Here is a 15106-nt window from a genome sequence, read left to right on the forward strand (position 1 = left end):
GTTAACAGAACATGCTCTCCTGAAGAAACTGTGTTTTCTAACACAGCAGAAGCTGCAAAACTCTGCACAGTTTCTCTACCTCTTTGTTGCTCCAAGTAATTTTTGAAGTTCTTCAGTGGACAAATACATTTACTTTTTGTGGAGGTTAAAACGGGACTGGCAGAGGAATGTTTTTTTTCATTTACAATCATACCAGGAAATTCTTTAGCTGCTCATTTCTGCCTAAGAGTTTATAAGTCAGCAAGCTGGAGATTACTACTAAGAAAGCAGTGTCTGTTTTTCATATATGCCTCTTGCCTTTTGCTCATACCTGAACACTTTCCTCAGGCCCTGCTCTGTTCTCTACCACTTTCTGGTAGTTCACAAAGACTGTTTTTCTTTCATATCAATCAGGTTTGTTTCATGCATAATTTGGAATCTATGTCTGCAAATCACAGCACTAGTTTAGAAACGATGCCACTTTTTCCTCTCTGCCTCTCCCAAGGGCTTGGTACTCTTCCAGAGCTAACACAGCTGCAGAGAGGGTGAACTGTGTGTAACCATCCCTGACGTTGTACTAGACAGAGACCTGCAGAACAGGCATCACAGTTTGAACATAACAGCTCTGGCTCCCTGTATAGACAATGAAGAGGAAATAAACACCTTAAAGACATGACTCAGTTCACGTTGTTTAGATCATTACACTACAGCGAGATGACTTATACCACAGAATATAGTACATCTGTCCTTGAGAATAAAGGGAGAGCAGACACCTGCCCCGTGCTAGATGTCTACAACGCAATCAACATTAAATGAAGCTGCCTTGAAGGATCCAAATGACCAAAATGTCACAGTAGTAGTTAAATTTTTCTGTATATTTTTCAACAGATTACCAAGCATTTCTCTCTGCCTTTCACATAAACAAACACAACCACACACATATGCTTTAATATGCCATGGCTGTTACGAAGAACACCAGCAAAGGAGAGGAAAAAATGATTACTACTGTACCCAGTTACTAAATGTTGATACAACATGAACTTTGAAGCCTGAACTCCACAGCATTTGTTGTCTGAAAATATTTTAAATCATTCACTCCAAATCTGTTTCAAGTTATTAATCCAACAGGTCAGGCCATTGTTCCACTCTTCTTCCTCCTGCTTGTAATTGCCATATCCTTGCTCTTGTTTAAGTTTCTTGTTGCATAGAGATTTGTTTCAGGAGGTTTTCAAGTGATTTTTCTTTTTCTGGCAGGTAACGGGCAAATTTTACTGTGATGGTATCAATGTCCCATTTTCCATCTATTATTTAGAAGGAAGATCCAATGAGGCAACACCTCCAAGGCTTTCAGAACTGACCTCTGTGTTTCCCGTATCTTCCTTCTCCCTAAAGTCATCCCATCCCAGCGCAACATATAAATACTCCTGTAACATACTGGGTATTAAACATAAGCAAAAGATAGTTTTCCACTAGTGGAGTAGGACCTGTGAGAGCTGTGTCATTACCAAACCCCAAGCAGCTACCCAAGGGCCTTATTAAACAGTTTTGGTGGCCGGGTCCCTTGGTGTGCAGCAGCACACCAATTTACTCAATGACCTTCTGTGCATGGAGTCCTGAAGGTTGAGAAAGACACCACGCACTTCTAAACTCTCAGAAGCCCTTTGTATGAAAAAACAAGTCTCTAGTAATAAAAACATAAATCTAGGGCTGTACTACCAATCCCTGTATTGAGACAGTGTTGGGCACCGGGAAATGTTGAGATCAGAGAAGATGCAGAGGACAGGTAGTGTTATGGGAAACTGCAGTCACTCAGGGAAAGACTGGATCAATGCTTCATCAGGATGCGATATAAACATAAACTAATATGAATGCTCATTCCCCAAGACGATGGAAGGTCCGGACAGACCAAAGATATCAGTGGTGATGTGCTACTGAAAGCTATGGCTCAAGTTCAAATCAGCTTGAACTGACTGTTCCGCCCCTGATGTTAATTGATAAGAGATCCCCCTGTCTTTATCTCAGCCCACAAGCTTTTTTATCTCATTTTCTCCCCCTGCCCCATTAAGGAGTGTGGGTGAGAGAGGGGCTGGGTGGGTGTCCATCAGCTAGCCAAGGTAAACCAAACACATGGCATGAACTTTAAAGACTGGAAACTAGTCTCTGAAAACATGCAATGTAGAAAAAGAAGAAATGTGATTACCGAATTTTATGGCCATGTCTGCTCTATCTTCAGGAGGTGAAAGGAGTAGCCTCTTAGAGTGAGGAAGGACCTGAAAATCTAGAACGGAAATCTTTGTGACTACACCCCTGTTTTTACATCCTAACAGTAGGGAAGATAAACCCTTCCTCTTCTGTTATTCATTGCTAACTCTTTCTCTTCCTATTCTGTCTGGAAATATGGAGAAATTATAAAAATGATTTGTCCAAGTAGTGATGTTTTACTTCTAATTTTACTACCATTGTAAAGTAATGAGGACTTATTGCTGAATTCCATCTCCATGTGTCACCAATTGCTTTGAGGCAAATGAGTGAGTTGTCAACTATTTTAAGGTCATCCTGTTCCTCTGCTTCCCTTTCCAAAATATTAGTGCCAATAGAAGATTTTAGAAAATTTGTGCCTTGACCACAGTCAGTCATTTTGCAGTAGAAGAGTATTGCCCAGATTCATGAGATTCTAGAGACATTTCTACGTCTCCATACTGGAAATGGCTGAGGAAAATGTCAACCAAACAATAACGTTCTTATTAAGAAGATGAGGAATGTTTTCCATGTTCAACTAGGAATTTCATTGTATTTCAGTATGGAGAAATATTTAATTCTCATATTGCCACTGAGATACCTATCCCTTAGATAACACTAGTGTAATAGCTCCAGAGTACTGACCAAACCATGAAATTTAATCCACTGTCTAAATAAAACTATGAAAAATATCCTGATAATCCACTGGACTGTGGATCAGTCAGTGTCTATAGTCTTAAACCATGCTTGGATTGCTGCCCTGATAGACTATAAAGATCACCTATGACATAAACTCAAGGTGTCAGAATGGTGTTAGACAGCAGGGCTCCTTTAAATTATATTGATCCAAGCAAGAATAGCTATAATTTTAGGTTTATAGTACGTGAGGATTTTTTGGACCTGGGCATTAATTTGCATGTCTTATATTTATTGTCACTGGACAGCTTAGATCATGAGTGTTTGAGGAACCAGGGGCAGGAGGGAGAACAAAACTGAAGTAGATAGCACATTCACCAGAAAGTACCAAAACATAAAAATGGGAACATTCGGACTTGAAAGAAAGGAAAGCTTTTAGCTATTATCCTGGTGAACTTTTGAATCACAGTGCTGACATTAAGCTGTAACAATAGTAATTATCATTACTGGAAGTTGCACTGGAAGGGGAAGGAGAGAAGATTCCCCTCCTGTTATTGGCATCAACAAATGATCAAACTTGCATCTAGTACCAGTATTTTAATAGCTAACTCATAGGTTCAGCATATGACAATGCAATACTCATAGCAGGGCATTTAAAGCAAGCAGAACGGGAACACCAGTGGTATGATTGTTTCCAGCAGCAGGCAACAATCAATTTTGCAAACACTTTGGGCCACCATTTCCCAGCTGAATGGACTACAGAGTAGCTGCAGGTTGTTTGCCTGAAAGGTCACACTAACTGATAGGATGCTCTACCTGGAAAACATTTTTAATATTTATAATTTGCTGGTATTTCAGTACAACCCGCCATTTCTCCCTGTCATGCAGAGACCTAATAAAACCTCCGACTTCTCTCATGGTCCTGTTGTACCATTAAATGAGTCCCACCTGCCCAAAGGCTGCTGACTTTCCTCAGCAGCTTGCTCAGTTGAGGACACCTCACTTTAGCACATCAAAATTTGGAGATAAAAGCTGCCAGTGCTGTACCGTACTGAAAGGTTTGTGTACTCTTGGAAGCTTGCTACCACCATCACTCCTTTGTGTAAAAATTTAAGGAGATGCTACTCTCCAAAGCTTGTAGGAGCTAGTAGGAAAGAACAACCTCTCAAAATACTTGGTCATTTCTTCTATTGCCAGGAGAAGCCTGGAAAAATACCCAAGATACAGCTGTGAGGGGGCCCAAAGGTGAATACCACAATACCACCCCCAACGCTCAGGTTTGGTAGCTGACAATAACTTCACATCCTTTTGACTGACAGTTTCCAAAGAAGATGAGTTACATAAAACCTTTAATTTAGTATCAGCCCTATTCTGAACAGCTGTGCTGAAAACAGAGCAATGTTATTGGAAAGTCTCTCCTGAACATTTCTCTTTCACTCCCCATGGTTTCTTAAGCTCACATCATCTTGCAAACATGCACTGTGTTGTTTCAATTCTCACTCCTCTTCACTTTTCTGATCCACAACTTTTTCATGGCATTTTTCACTTCTTCATTTCGGAGGGTGTAAATTAAGGGATTGAGCATAGGCGTAATTATAGTGTAGAACACAGAGACCATCTTGTCTGCTGAGAAGGTGGTGGAAGGGCGCATATAGATGAAAATGCATGGCCCAAAGAACAGAACTACAACAGTGATGTGGGAACTGCATGTAGAGAGTGCTTTGAGACGCACCTTGGAAGAGCGTGTCCTCAAAGAAACCAAGATAACAGCATAGGACACAACAAGAACAACAAAACAGCTCAGGGAAATCCCACCACTATTGACAGCCACAATGACACCAATGATGTAGACGTCAGTGCAGGCCAGCTTCAGTAAAGGGTGAACATCACAGAAGTAATGGTCAATCTCTTTGGGCCCACAAAACGGTAGCCAAATGGCCAGCAAGGTCTGCACCGCTGAGTGTACAAAGCCCCCCACCCAAGAAGCTGCCACCAGCCAGCCACAGACATGCTTGTTCACAATATTTGTGTAATGAAGCGGCTTGCATATAGCAATGCAGCGATCATAGGCCATCACTGCGAGAAGGAAGATCTCAGTGCACCCGAAGAAATGGCATGCAAACAGTTGAGCTATGCAGCCCACAAAAGAGATGGTCTTCTTCTCAACAAGAAGGTCATAAATGAGTTTGGGAGCTGTGACAGTAGAGTAACTGATGTCTACAAAAGACAAGTAGCTCAGGAAGAAGTACATGGGGGAGTTCAGCTGTTCACTTGTCTTTATAGTAGTGATGATAAGCAGGTTTCCAAGAATGATGATGGCATAGAAGATTAAGAATAATGAGAAGCACATTTTTGCTACTGTCTTGTCTTGTGTCAGTCCGTGGAGGATGAACTCAGTCACATTGTTTTTGTTCTCCATATGTAGACAGGACCTGAAGCACAGAAAAGACACCAGCTATGGCATTAGACATGGGACATTATCAGCACACACACATACATATGGACCACCGGTATGTTAAATATTAAACATACTTCCTTTGCTGTCTTTTTGGGACAGTTTCCGTTTAAAGTCAATGTTTGCCTCAAGGAGTAACAGGTGATATCCGAAACAGAATGTATTACTGAGGTATATAATAACAAGCTCAAATTATTTATTTGAGGAGGGTGGTAGAAATAATACCCTCAAGAACCCTAGTTCTCACCTTTGCCTCTTTTAAAAAAGAAGACTAATTACCAGGTCCCCTCAAGACCCACTTTTACCCTTTGATTTGGAAATAAAGTTGACCAAAAGAGACAGTGCGTCTATAATTCAGGTCTCAACACTTTGATCATGGCTCAAGGAAGATTGTTGCCTAAGCAGTGACTGTACTTTCCTTTTCAGTCCTCTAGAGGATTGCAGCAGAGCTACTTCTTATCACTCTGACTGTGATAGACTTGAATAAGTTCAGTCACAGAAAGAGCTGGCCAGTGTTTTCTTGGACTGCCTTTCTTACAGTACATGAACGAACTAATCTGGAGGTAATTTGCATTAATGGTGAGTTAGCAGGGGTTTGTATAACTCACCCAGCTCCCAGAACACACCTCATAAATACACCTGTAGTGACACTGGGGTCATGAATGCACTGCTGGTGACTCTCCTTTACTCACAAACCCCCATGAATTCACCTTTGCGGCATTCCCATGCAGTACACAAGTATCACTAGTGCTCAAAGTATGTGCGAAGATAGAGGTGGAAAATGGGTAATAACCTTGCCTGTGATATCAGCAAACCCTTTGGGGTCTGGATTCTATTTGACAATCACAGGACACTTGGTTCTTTCTCCTGAGCTCTCTGCCTCATTTCCTGGCTACTCCCCAGCTAGGGCAGCAGAGGAAAGGCTCCTTAATGTCTCCATCCCTATCTCCATGCCCCTCCACAAGTAGAATGAAGGCACTGTGAGAAAGACCAAAGTGTGTGTGTTGTGACCGTTGTTGCCTGACATGTCCAGCTCAGACAATATAAGACTGATCACGTAGGAACTGCTGTCATCAGCTCCCAAGTCCTCTCTGTAACACTGACAACATCCTTTTGACAGATCTTTCTGGGAACAGCATATAACTGGGGAAAAAAAAAAAAAAAAAAAAGCAGATAAGACACCAACTAAAGCAAAGGTTGAAAAATCTTCAATTGAGTTTTTTCTAATTCATAAAATGGACCTCACAAAAGTCACTCCCAGAAATGCCTGTTTTCAAAGGTAGAATTTCAGTCATGCTAGAACAAAACAAAGGAACAATATCAGAAAACTTACACAATTCATATTTACCAGTATCCAAGAGTTCGCATGCTATTCCTCCTCTGATGACCTCCTCTAACGGCTTTAGGTGGTTTCATCAGAATGTCTCAGCTGCAAGTTGCTGCTTGGATGTTGTGAGAGCATATCTCTGCCAATTCTGAAACCTACAGCAGCTGAAAAGAGCGGCCTGCCTCTCCACCTGCATTTCTCATTCTACAAAGAACAACTTCCAAGAACATCTACAAGAACAATTATCTTTCAGAAGATGGGGAAATTGTAGCAGAAATATTTAAACTGAATCATGCAGCAGAAGCACAAGACTATCAGGAGTAATGAGATCCCAGAGGCATACAGAGTTTTGTCAGAAATCATCAGTGGACAAGGAGCTAAAAACTGTACTTTGGATAGTTATTAGGGCAGTCTCTGGAGAGTGATCTTGGAGTGTGGTCATCTAGACTGTTACGTTGCACATGGGTTTGCTTGCTTGCTTGTTTGTTTGCTGTCTGACTTTTTAATGCTGTCCAGATAAATATTTACTATTGGACATGTATTTCTTCTGGAAGCATTTCTGGTTCAAATAAACATCACACCTGGCCATCTGCAAGATTTGTGTTCACCTTACCTTTGCAACCAAATGTTCTTGGAGTAAAGAGGTCTCTTACACAGGACATTTATATAAATTCTGCCTTTGGTCCTAAGCTAGTATTTCTCATATGCATTCTTATTTCTTATTAACTTGTTCTTATTATTGTATGTGCTATAGACTGTTATCCCTTAGACATCTGCTGTACAAATTTGAAACAAGAAGTAAAACAGGAAATTACTTCAAAAATTTAGAAAGGTTTGTGGTTAGTTGTCACTGCTTACCAGGTATTTTTACTGAGATAACGCAAAACACAGAAGCAACTCTTTAGCCCAAGTATTAAGTTCTTACAAGAATTCTTACCAAACTGTAAAGGAGCATAATGTGACACATTCTATAAGCTATGGTTGAATATTCACCCAGCAGCACCCAGAAATGAGACATCCAGAAAAAAAACTTGGTGTTGACCTCCAAAGCATTAAAAAAGTATATATGTATATGTATAACTTTGTGCATATATATATAAAGTTATAAACCCTAGCTTGGGCTGGGAACACCTTGTAACCTTGAATCCTGCTTAAGTCACACTAACGTGTAACACAGCTGCAGGTGTTTATTAGGGAATGTAAGTGAAGAAATACAAGATCTTCAGTTACTTTTGGATGCAACCAAGCAGGGCTTTTCCTTCCTCACTCAGCTGATTTGGTGGTTTTCTGCTGACAATGTAGGGGCTAGGGTCTCTTATCTCATTGTGCTCCTCAGATGGAGACCCCAGGCTGCTATGGCTTATCACCCAGTGACAGCTTTGACTGGCACTGAACTGGTTTGGTTTTTCATCCTCATGTTTCTTCTCTTCCCTCCTGCAATAGTAGGGGTACCAGCTGTTCCCATGGAAAACACCTTCTTCCCTTGTGTGGGTATGTAAACGTGCTCTGTCGGGCTAGTTGTTGTCTTGCATACTGGAATAGTTTCTAAACAATTCTTTCTTTTTTCCATTGATAAATGAAATTGTGCCTCCAAATGCCTTTTTTGGTGACTCCTTCATTTCCTACAGTCCGAAAGGTGTCTTTCATTAGATCTATGATTCTGTATTAGTCTAAACATCAGAATAAAAATCTTGAGGCAGAGCTGAAGGATAGAGGAGATGGTTGGAAGGATGGCATCAGTGATAGGTGAAGTAGATAGAATTACAGAACAGTTTGGGTTGGAAGGAACCTTTGAAGATCATCTAGTCCAACCCCCCCGGCCACAGGCAGAGACATCTTTCACTAGATCAGGTTGCTTAAAGCCCTGTCCAACCTGGCCTTGAACACTGCAGGAAAGATTTGTTTTACTGGCAGGAGAAGGGGAGAAGTTTCCCTCCTCTTACCTGCATCAGCAAATGACCCAACTAGCACCTAATATCAGATTTTTAACTGCTAACCCATGGATTCAAGGTACCACAATGTGGTTCTCATAAAAAGGCATTTACTGCAAGCAGAAATTCCAGCAGTAGATGACCATAGTCCTCTGTTTCTCAGCTGAATGGATTATAGAGCAGATGGAGTTCATCTGAAAGTTTATATCTGAGTAATGGGATGTTCTACCTGGACAACATTTTCAGTATTTTTGATAGTATTTATTTAAACACTGGTGTTTCAGTTAGTGTTCAGGAGCCCCAGGCCTGGGCCTGTGCTAGTTGACAAGAGAATAGAAAGAGAATGCCTGCTTGTCACAGAGTTCACAATGTCTTTCAAATCAAAAGATGAATCTTTGGTGTCTTCCTAATTACAACAGGAGCTAACAAGCTGTTCTTTGAAAGGCAGTTCTTGGGGAATTTTCACAAAAGAAATTATAGTGAAAGATGCTTGATTTTCTCCGATCCTTTGGAAATGTTACCACAGTTCTACACCTTCCCATTTTCACTTCCCACTTTTCTACTCCACAGTTTTCTCATGGCACTCTTCACCTCCTTATTTCTTAGCGTGTAGATGAGTGGGTTCAGCATGGGTATGATGACAGTGTAAAACACTGCCACGCTCTTGTCCTCTGACAGATTGCTGGATGGACGTATGTAGATGAACGTGCATGGCCCAAAGCACAGAATCACCACAGTAATATGGGACCCACAGGTGGACAGGGCCTTGTGCCACCCTTCAGATATTTGTCTTTTCAGGGAAACCAGGATGACAACATAGGACATGACCAGGATGAAGAAACAGCTCAGAGTTATCATTCCACTGTTGGCAACAACAATGATGCCCACAGTGTAGGTGTCGGTACAGGCCAGTTGTAGTAGAGGGTGGACGTCACAGAAGTAGTGGTCAATTTTGTTAGGGCCACAGAAGGGGAGCTGAGAGGTTAGAAGAGTCTGCACTATGGAGTGCACAAAGCCTCCTACCCACGAGCCAAACACCATCCGGCCACACACGCGCCTGGTCATGAGGGTGGTGTAGTGGAGAGGTCTGCAGATGGCCACGTAGCGATCATAGGCCATCACCGTGAGGATGAAAAACTCTGTGCAAACAAAGAAATGTACCCCAAACAGCTGTGCTATGCAACCCACAAAGGAGATGGTTTTATTTTCAACAAGGAAGTCAGCAATCATTTTGGGAGCTGTGATGGAAGAGTAACAGATATCTAGAAAGGCCAGGTAGCAGAGGAAGAAATACATGGGGGAGTTCAGACACTGACTGCTAATTACAGTGATAACAATGAGCAGATTCCCTGCCACAGTAATCATGTAGAAGAACAGAAACATCACAAAACATATTTTCTGCACTCCTTGGTTCTCTGAGAGGCCCAGAAGAATGAATTCCTTCACGCTGCTTGCATTCTCCATGTTAATCAGTTGGGTGGCGATAATGCAATGCACAGCCTGGGCACATGGGAAAATAAAGACAAATGATTCATCAGGTTTTTTCATTCTTAAAAATGAATTCTTTATCAGAAGTGCATGCACACTAAGAAATATACAGAATTAGTATTAAGTCTATGAAGTGGTTTTTTTGTTGGTTTTTACTTTAGAGTTTAACCAAAAATAGGCACCTCTTAGAAACAAACTATCAGCTGTATGGGATTCATCCTAATATCAAAACATTCCCAGTCAACTGCTGTTAAAAATGGCCATGGCAAGTCCTGCCCAATAAAAACACAAGCAGTGCTCCCTGTTTGTGCAGGTCGTCTGAGCAGATCTGTGGAATGATTCAGTTAATTCAAGTTATCTGGCGCCTATTTAAAATTACAGCAAAATCAGAAGCTCTTGTGCACCAAAAACTGGTCAAGCATCCACAGGAAACACAGAAATGGAGAAAACCCAAAATTGCTCTCAAACCCACAAAGTAAAGCCTAGAGAGGAAGTTGGGAAAGTTAGGGACTTTTCCTGTGCTTACAGTTGTACTAACAGTAGGTAAAAGGTATTCAAGACGGGGAGTAAAATTTACATGGATAATTGCTTTTCTGATACATCTCCAAGAAAAAAAGATCAGTAAGAACAATGTGACATCGATTTCTACCTAGTCTTACCAAGTTGTGATCCTCTCCATCCCTCCTCTTTTCACTTAGCACTGACATAGTTTTCTACAGAAAACAAAGGACAAAATGTGTGCATATTTATGGCTGGGCAGTAGCCAGAGGAAGAGAAACAGCTGGGCCCCATCTAGGCCAGAGCAGAACTGGAAGCAAACCCCTCCAGTCTCAGTGTCACGTTTAGGCAACTGGTGGTTCAGAAAGGAGTGACCAAGAGATAAATGATCAAGGAAAACTATATTCCTGAATAACGGCAGATGGGAAACTCCTGAGCTAAAACAAGATGTATATTTTTGAAAGGATTATAAAGATATGACCCATTCACCACAAGATAGCTCTACTGTCTGTCCCTCTTGGTAAGACCCCTGTCACCATCATCAAACTGCATTTTACAGTATATTCATCTGCCTCATTCCATCTCATTGCCTTACGTCATGTAGGCACCTATATCTGAGCCGGTCACGTGCATTCTTTTTTCTGCCTTTGCAGGGCAGCTCATGACCAGCCTAAGGTGTCTACTTAAGGTGTCTAAGATGTGATGAATTACATCCTGGAGATGCCGATTTCTTTCTGTCGACTCCAAGAGAATGACTAGAATGACTAATTCAGAGGAAGATTCCCACATAGGAATACTTCTAAAGGTATCTTTTCAGGGAGAGACTATAGGTATATGATATAATGCAATCAATTGCAAAATAAAATAAATACAATGTGGATGGTTAACATTTCAAAAAGGGTGAGTAATTGCATCATCTCCTTGCTGCAAACATTCTTCCCTAAAATCTCGGGTGGTTAATGGGAAACAAAATAACAAAATAACCTAATCTGGGACTACAGAACTAGTTCTGCATGCTTCCAACCAAAAATAGCCATAGACAATTGATAACTTTAGTGAAAATTTCTTTTTGTATTTTCACATTTGTTCAAGAAGGGAAACAAAAGAGGAAAGGAAATCAGGAAAAGAAGAAAGGAAACAAGAAAAGAAAAGAAATGAAACAAGAAAGGATCCCGAGAACCTGTAAAACTTACCTTGTCTGTGTTTGGAGATCTAATTTTTTGTGTAAGGGCTGTATGATTTTATCTCCTCAACACCTGCCTTCTCTGGTAGGAATATGTTAGAGCACAGAATCTTTAAAGAACATAGAATAGCTTCTGGAAATCTTCCAACACTTGCTTAGGAGGTGCCTTTTACTGTATAATCCCATCTAATTTCATTTCTTGCATCACAAGTGTATCTTGGTATGTTCTGCCTGTGTGAGAACTGCTTTGGTGGGCTGTCTGGGTAGTGTGGCCTGCTCTGGGTGCACCGAAGGATGCATTCGCAACCCAGCAGCAGAAAGAAGACTGAGAAGAAAACTGCTTAAGTAGCACTCTTTAACCCTCTCCAGGGAAATCTCCCACCTCAAGGGCTCTTGGGGCTGGAGGAGGGAGGTGTAGAGGCTTAATGAAGGGAAGGCATGAAAAGAAGGGGCAAAGGAGGAGAAAATAACTCTCTTCTGACTGAAAAGTTTAAGCAAACATATATTAAAGAAATAGCCATCAGTCAGTGATGATGATATTCTGAAGGCATTTCAGGATTTCTCCAGTAGAAATAACAGCCAATGGATTAGCTGAATATTAAACTGGACAAGAATTTTCAATGACCTAGTCCAGTTAACCCTTTCCAGAGTCTTCCAGTAAGCCACGCTTTATGGTTTTCCCAAGTGTAGAGGCCCATTAGATCCACTGCTTTGGCTTTATAGCATTGTGAGTAATAAAACAGTACTTTTAAATCTGTGTGTATCCCAAAAAGAAAGCACATAAACCACAAATCTTTTATAAAAAGTCAGAGGGATTTCCATTAATAAGGAGAGAGGTGTCATGTTCTGGGGCTGTCAGAGTTACCTCTCACAATAGTATTTTAAAGGGCAAGTCAGGCACACTTCTATCAGTAGTGGTTATGATTAAGCTTTCACAGAGACAGAAGATGGCCTGGGCTACCTCTTGATGTCCCTTCAAGTCCTCTTTTGCATGAAATTTCATCACTGGCAACCCAATGAATAAAGCCTCTTGCAAGAACTTGCACGTTTTAGCAAAGGTCAGCAAATTACAGAATAAGTAAAAAAAAATCCTGCTTTTACAAATGGGGGAACCGAGGGAGGAAGTCAGCTATTTTATGCCTGTGGAAGTCAGCTGAGTTGAGTCTTCATCACTCTAGGCTTTCCTACGGAAAGAAATATACCTCTCCAGAATTTGATTCACCTGATCTACCTCAGACCCGATTTTAGGATGGGATTAGGTCTGAAATAGACATTTAGATTTTGAACAAAATTGCTTAGGGCAGACAAAGGCTGCGTCAAAGAATTACAGTCAATGGCTCAATGTCCAAATGGAAGCCAGCAACAACTGGTGTCCCTCAAGGGTCCACGCTGGGACCAATACTATTTAATATCTTCATCATTGATATAGACAGTGGGATCGAGTGCACCCTCAGCAAGTTTGCAGATGACACCAAGCTGAGTGGTGCAGTTGATACACTTGAGGAAGGAATGCCATCCAGAGGAACCTTGACAGGCATAAGGAGTGGGCCCATGAGAACCTCATGAAGTTCAACAAGGCCAAGTGCAATGTCCTGCACATGGGTTGAGGCAATCCCCACTATCAGTACAGACTGGAGGATGAAGGGATTGAGAGCAGCCCTGTAGACAAGGACTTGGGGATACTGGTGGATGAAAAGTTGAACATGAGCTGGCAATGTGCGCTTGCAGCCCAGAAAGCCAATCATATCCTGGGGTTCACCAAAAGTATGGCCAGCAGGTCAAGGGAGGTGATTCTCCCCCTCTACTCCACTCTGGTGAGACCCCACCTGGAATACTGCATCCAGCTCTAGGATCCTCAGTACAAGACAGATATGGACCTTAGAGTGGGTCCAGAGGAGGGCCATGGAAATGATCAGAGCACTGGAACAGCTCTCCTATGAAGAAAGGTTGAAACACTTCAGCCTGAAGAAGAGAAGACCCCTCAAGACCTTCTTGTGGCCTGTCAATATTTCATAAGAAAGACAGAGAAAGGCTTTTCAACAGGACCTGTAGTGACAAGACAAGGGGCAACAGTTTTAAACTGGAAGAGAGTAGATTTAGATTGGACACAAGGAAGACATTTTTTATGATGAGGGTGGTGAGGCCCTGGCACAGGTTGCCCAGAGAAGCTGTGGCTGCCCCCTCCCTAGAAGTGTTCAAGGCCAGGTTGGACGGGGCTTTGAGCAAACTGATCTAGTGAAAGATGTCCCTACCTATGGCAGGGAGGGTTGGACTAGATAATCTTTAAAGGTCTCTTCCAACCCAAACCATCCTATGATTCTATGCAATCTTGACATCAAGAAGAGCCTCATCTTTCTTAACTTAAAGCTTCTGCAGCCAAAGTTGAATCTATGAAATTAAACACAGTAAAGCAAATGGATATGCTATTTCATGCATCGGTTCAACTCATCACTGCTCTGAAGTCTACTGTGTATTTTTAGCTTCTGACTTACGGGTGTCAATAAATAAATTGTTTCATCCACTGCCCATCACTTTGATTCACTGACAGTTCTTGAAATTTAGAATGGCCAAATAACAAGCAAGGCAATGTAGCCATCTCCTGACACAGAATGCCAGCGATCCATGCAGTGAGAATGAAAATGAAAAATTAATGAGGAGGTTAAATACTGCTTTAAGTGAAAATAGTCTTCTAACTTAAATATCATCTTACACTGTAGCCTGGAGTCCTGGCCAGATTAATAAGTGTTAACAGCAGTCACTATAGGAAACAGAGTATTGGGTAAGAAAGTAAAAACAGTCTTACAATCTTTGGGAAAGGAAGAGGAACAACAAATGACAGAAGAAGCTAAAGATGAGTCAGCAGGTATCTAGCCTGCTAAGTTATTTGGGCCAGATCTGCCAGTTTCTGTACCCACTGACACACATGGCAGCAATTTGGCTAGCGTCATACTCATCTCCTTTTGTTTCCCTACCCAAACGGACTAGCAGAAGTGACTTAATTCACCAGCCCAAATCAAGAGTTGCCGGTATCTCCTGTTACAAAATAGTTTCCTATAAGGATGTGCTTACTACCAGGAAAGGAGAAAGGTTTTTTCTCCATTTTCACTCCACTTACTTTGACAGGTGGATCTGGACACCATGGTGGTGGCAGCTCATGCACATAGAGGGACTGTACATGGTGAGAAGAGGAGTGAGGTGGTGTGGGTAGCTAGTAAATGCTGGCAAGGGGCTGTCTTGGTAGAGACATGAGGTGTGGATTTGATGGTAGGCAGGATGGGGCTGAGGCACTGTTTGGGGGGGAAGTTGTGAAACTGGAAGTGGAAGGCACAAGGCTGGAGGCTGTCTTGAGGGGTTTTGTGAAATCGGAAGTG

The 15106-nt window shown here is 41.7% G+C and overlaps 2 protein-coding genes across 2 annotated transcripts; both read right to left on the reverse strand.

Annotated features, from left to right (window-relative positions):
* Positions 1–4342: 4342 nt before the first annotated feature.
* LOC141950111 (olfactory receptor 4S2-like) lies at positions 4343–5272 on the reverse strand. The gene has a single exon (XM_074884517.1). The coding sequence runs from the start codon at positions 5270–5272 to the stop codon at positions 4343–4345; it is 930 nt and encodes a 309-aa protein (XP_074740618.1).
* A 3822-nt stretch (positions 5273–9094) lies between these two features.
* LOC141950394 (olfactory receptor 4S2-like) lies at positions 9095–10045 on the reverse strand. Its single transcript, XM_074885139.1, has one exon. The coding sequence runs from the start codon at positions 10028–10030 to the stop codon at positions 9095–9097; it is 936 nt and encodes a 311-aa protein (XP_074741240.1). The 5' UTR covers positions 10031–10045.
* Positions 10046–15106: the final 5061 nt, after the last annotated feature.

The sequence above is a fragment of the Strix uralensis genome, chromosome 15, assembly GCF_047716275.1.
Source record: "Strix uralensis isolate ZFMK-TIS-50842 chromosome 15, bStrUra1, whole genome shotgun sequence".
In the NCBI taxonomy this organism is placed as follows: domain Eukaryota; kingdom Metazoa; phylum Chordata; class Aves; order Strigiformes; family Strigidae; genus Strix; species Strix uralensis.